Genomic DNA, 5304 nt, shown 5'->3' on the forward strand with positions numbered 1-5304 from the left:
CAGAGGTCACATGCTCCTCCATCATCCTCGTATGTGCAGTGAGAGGACCGAATCCAACCGTCATTAATTGTCTTTCCATTCATTAAATATCACGTGTTTGAAGTAGGACATCTTAGGAGATCAGGTCTGACAACATTGTAATTGTCTCTCCATTCGCCCGATGATCCGTGTCATAGAATATTCGTGGTTGTTGTCCCCTTCTCCTAGGAGAAACGATCTTATCCAAGCTTCACAGAGAGGGGGCGGGGGGGTCTGATCCCAGGACGGACGAAGAACTAGTGTTAATGGCGAATAATTTTGAGAATAGACTATGTCAGCGAGTGAGGCTGAGATTGAGAGGATGTCGACGATTGAGGTAGAGACTGAGACATGAAGGATGTCAAAATCAGGAGATGAGCCAGGAGGGGACGTCGGTGACTGAGACCAAGACATAGGTGATGTCGAGATCCGAGACATGAAGGATGTCAATGACTTGGGCTGAAACATAGATGATGTCAAGATCTAAGACTAAGCTGGAGGAGATATCGACGACTAAGACTAAGACTAAGACATAGAAGATGTCGAGCCCACTAGCGTAGCCACGACTGGGCTTCACTGGGCTCCAGCCCAACACAGCGCAGTATCCTACCAATATTTAGGCTTATATATTGAGCTCAAATCCAGTAACCTAACAATTTTTAGGCTTCCAGCCCAGTGTAACGCAGCAGCCTGACAATTTTTAGGCTTATATATTGAGTTCAAATCTGGCATCCCTGTAATTTTTAAACTTATATATTGGGCTCAAATCCAGCAGCCCGGTAATTTTTAGACTTATATATTGAGCTCAAATTTAAAAAGGGCTTTCTTTTATTTGTCGTTCGACACATCGAAAGCATAGTCACAGAACAACAACGCCTAAGGTAGTTGAAGATCTTGGCTATGCCATTGCTTGGGACGCGTCATAAATGATGTCAGGATTTGAAACTGAGCCAAAGGGGATGTCAGTGACTGAGGCTGAGACATATGTGATGCTGAGGTCTGAGACATGTAGGATGTCGGTGACCTGGGCTGAAACATGGATAATGTTGAGAACTGAGATTGAGTCAGACGGAATATCAATGTCTGAGGCCGAGTCAGGATGTGATGCCATGATATGAGATTAAGATGTGGAGGATGTCGGTGACTGAAATAGATGCGATGATGGGATATGAGACCAAAGTGTGGAGAGTATTAGCATTTGAGGCCGAGCCAGATATGATGCCAGGATATGAGACTGAGATTGAGACAGAGTTGATGTCTGAGACTGAGTGTTAGGACTTATATTTGATCAGACTTGAACATTTGAGATGATCGTCTATTGAGAGAGTTTTATTATACCCTAATCTCTTTTAGGTATAGTTTTACCTCTTGTAAATTAAGTCTATCGTCTTATTTTAATTTTAGCTGACAACCCAATATGACTTTTGATGCTATGGAAATGCAATAGATGAAACTGCATGATTTTGCCACATCACATACATTTAAAGTGGACGTACACACCACCTGATCAAACCCTGAATTCATTGCCATGACTTGGCACATTTACTGTTCTTGGTGGATGAGAAATTAAAATATGCGTAGCTGGGGAATTAAGACAAGGAATCCAAAACCAAACTAGGGTTTCTCTATTCAGGATTGTAGGTCCTCCAAAAGTACAGGTGCTGGCTTGTTTCTTTATACAACCTCATGCCAAGTCTTTTAAATACCTGACATGCGCATCGAGAAACTGGGAATTCAAATAAATATATAAAAATTTAACTGAAGGAAAGAAACTTGACAGGCTATACTTTGGCTTGTTTAATCTTTCCCCCCTCTATATCATGCTTATCTCAGTGTTGGATCTGTCCACGCAGTGCACAGCATAATTCTTGTAATTAAGCTATAGGCTTCCTCTCAACAAATCTAGTGGAGAGAGAGAGAAAGAGAGAGAGAGAGAGGGGGAAGCTTACGATGGGGAGAGCTCCTTGCTGTGACAAGGCCAATGTGAAGAAGGGCCCTTGGTCTCCAGAGGAAGACAGGCAGCTGAAGGAGTACATAGAGAAGCATGGCATGGGAGGAAACTGGATTGCTCTCCCAAAAAAAGCTGGTAATTAGTTATTCACTATATATATATAATCATGTCCTTGTGATTAGTTTTTGCTCTAATTTAGTTTGTGTTTAATGATTCATCTTAATTTTCAGGGTTGAGGAGGTGTGGAAAGAGTTGCAGGCTGCGATGGCTCAACTACTTGAGGCCAAACATTAAGCATGGGGACTTCTCTGACGAGGAGGACAGAATCATTTGCAGCCTCTTCGCTAGTATCGGAAGCAGGTGAAATGATACAACCCACGATCGTTCGATCGATCGATCATTAATATAAAATTAACTCTGATTTGATTTCAATGCAAAAATGGCATGTATGCAGATGGTCCATCATTGCCTCTCAGCTCCCGGGAAGAACAGACAATGACATCAAGAACTACTGGAACACCAAGCTGAAGAAGAAGCTACTTGGCCTTCCACTACCACACAGAAACAATAAGCAATTTCATCACCAAATCAAGCATCAGCAGCAGCAGGCACATGTTTTCCCTGCTTCATGTATATCATCTGCAGTAATTGCAGAGCAGCTGGATCCGGGCATGTCATTGCCACTGTCGCCCTCCTCTCTTTATCTCTTCAACTCTGCATCTGCTGCCGTGGATTTCAACCCTAGTTGTGTCCCTCGAGGACCAGAACATGACTCCATCCTCAGTCGCAGTCTCATCGGTTTTGATCAGCAGAGCTGCTGCAGCTCATCTGACGGCAACAGCTATGGCTTGAGTGATTGCTTCAGCCAAGTACTCTTGGGGACTACTGCCGCTGAGAAGCTGATGCATGGCGTCCGATTCAACTTTGACTTTGAGGATGTGAAACCTCATTATGCATATGATTTGGACCGGAGCTTCAGCAACACGTACCATCAGTGAACCTACCTGAGTAGATGCATGAGATTGCATCATCCCTTCTTTTCTCATTTTTTTTTGCGTGATCAGTGGGGTGTGAGATTCTTGTGTGACTTTGACAGTGCAGGGCTGGGTGACTTCGAAATGTGGGATTGTTTTTTCTTTGGTTGGTCCTTTTATTTCTGACATGATGTTTGATCTGTGTGTGAGAGTTTGCTGCTTGATATATAAATATATATGTATATGTCATTCATAGCTTTAAATCTGATGTAGTATTGTTCTGTAATCAGAATGCTGAGTTGCATGTTTTAATAACTAAACACGAGATGCCAGTCATGCCACTTGGATGGATGTGGGGAAGCGTATAAACGGGCATGTCTTGTTCTTAATTTACTTCTGTGCTAGCTGTTTAATTAAGCTATTTGTTGATGTACCTTCCAATGTTAAAATATGAGTTTAAGTTTAAATACAGCATGTTAAGCTTTTTTTTTTTTGTTTATTCTTAATTAATTAGAGTTGATGCCTAATACATAGGGATGATAATATTTCCCTTGAGATATAGAGTCGATGCCTTGAGGGATTCATGATATTTACAATTTATATGGAGATCCCCAATTTATTCAGGGATGAAGACGGATTTTTTCAAGAATGGGACGGATCATGGGGATATTGCCCCCATCCCTGAACCCGTCCCGAAAATAATAATAATAATAATAATAATAATAATAATAATAATAATAATATTATTATTATTATTATTATTATTATTATTATTATAATATTTTTTTAAAAAAATATTAATATTAATTTTTTTTTAAAATATTAATAATAAAATTATTATTAATACTGATATTAATATTAATATTAATAATAAAAATAAAAATAATATAAAATTAATTTGGAGATGAAAACAGAGATGAAGATTTGATCCCTGTTCGGATTCGGAGATTCTCCGAATCTAAAAAAGGTAGAGATAGAGACGAGGATGGAGATGAGAATAAAATTCAGGGATAAGGATGAAGATGACATACTCGTTCTATCCCGTTCCATTACCATCCCTACTAATACACAGCTTGAACAGAACTATTTCCCTTCAGAAAGAGATTCGATGCCTTGAGGGATTCACTGATATTTACAAAATATTTGGCAGTTCACCTACTTCATACAGGGGCAAAGAAGGAAAATGAAACAGCTCCTCCTTAGAATAAAATCCATGTTTTTATTAATTATAATTCACCAATATTGAAAATCTAGAAAAACATCTATTATTCTAACAAATCAAGAACTACCAGGCCCAACATGGACCGGCTCCACCCATATACTTCAAATCAGTAGATATTCTAACCGTTGGAACACGTTAGCAAAAGATGATTATTGGCGTCGAATAGGATAGTGATTATTTTGTAGGTTGATGAGAATGTGGAATTGAGGAGAAGACAAGAAAAGAAATCACCACAAAAAGAGAAACTCGAGAAAAAAAAACTTTGTTAATACTAGAGAATAATTCTTCATACAGCTGATAGGTATTATACAGACTCTAGACTTTAAGACTCAAAAAGAAAAGAAATCATAAATTTTAGACTTCAATTCCAATCTGGTAAAGAAATGAAAGAAACCTTACCAAAAATCAAATTAGGAGAACTAGAAATCATAATTTTTTCAAAAGGATCTAAACAGTAGAATTTGGACCCTATAATTGGCAGTTATAGGTTTCTTAGTAATAAACGTGACTGTTGACAGACCCTGATTCTTTTGAGTTCCGAGTGGCAAGTGTCTAGTTAAAAATTATGTCCTCTAGAAGATTGGGTCCTCTCCTATGTAGATCTGTATCAATTACGCTTATTCTAGATGACCCTCATCAGAGGCGTAGCTAAGATATTAGTTAAGTGTAGGTAATAATATAATATATTTAATAAAGAAAAAAAATAAAATTTTATAATAATAAAATTATGCATGGTATAAAGTTAATTATCAATATAGACTAAACAATATGTATATTTAGTGTACGTATAGTGCTTCCTTGGGACGGTCTAATGGTTAACGCATGATGTACTGTCATAATGAGGTATGTGGTTCGAATCTTGGCATACTGAGGTAAATGTCTCCCTTATGTGTCAGCCATTATTCCAAAGGTTAGTAGCCACCCATGATTTACCTCTTTCGTGTTGGCTCTGGGATGGATTGGCGGAGACGTTGGAGGTGAGCGTAGTGGCCTTTTGCCATCATGAGTGTGCCCCACAGAAAAGACCCAGAGGAAGGAATAACTGATCATGTTTCATTATAGAATAGAACACGTCAACACGATGCACAAAAGTTGGCATAATAATTAAACCCTAAATGGCAAAATGAAAACTAACATGA

At 38.7% G+C, this 5304-nt stretch overlaps 1 protein-coding gene across 1 annotated transcript; it reads left to right on the forward strand.

Moving 5' to 3' along the window:
- The first annotated feature begins 1871 nt into the window (after positions 1-1871).
- LOC121973151 (transcription factor RAX2-like) lies at positions 1872-3103 on the forward strand. The gene is made up of 3 exons (XM_042524735.1): positions 1872-2104; positions 2200-2329; positions 2424-3103. Exons 1-3 carry the CDS (start codon positions 1969-1971, stop codon positions 2965-2967), a joined length of 810 nt encoding a protein of 269 aa, XP_042380669.1. The 5' UTR covers positions 1872-1968; the 3' UTR covers positions 2968-3103.
- The last annotated feature ends 2201 nt before the right edge of the window (positions 3104-5304 follow it).

Source organism: Zingiber officinale, chromosome 4A (genome assembly GCF_018446385.1).
Source record: "Zingiber officinale cultivar Zhangliang chromosome 4A, Zo_v1.1, whole genome shotgun sequence".
Taxonomy (NCBI): Eukaryota; Viridiplantae; Streptophyta; class Magnoliopsida; order Zingiberales; family Zingiberaceae; genus Zingiber; species Zingiber officinale.

Bases quoted from the DNA above. Each gene is read 5' to 3' on its own strand.
- LOC121973151 (XM_042524735.1), top strand. From the start codon at position 1,969: ATGGGGAGAGCTCCTTGCTGTGACAAGGCCAATGTGAAGAAGGGCCCT. The intron at 2,105-2,199 runs GTAATTAGTTAT...CTTAATTTTCAG, and splicing joins TGCTCTCCCAAAAAAAGCTG to GGTTGAGGAGGTGTGGAAAG. The intron at 2,330-2,423 runs GTGAAATGATAC...GCATGTATGCAG, and splicing joins TTCGCTAGTATCGGAAGCAG to ATGGTCCATCATTGCCTCTC.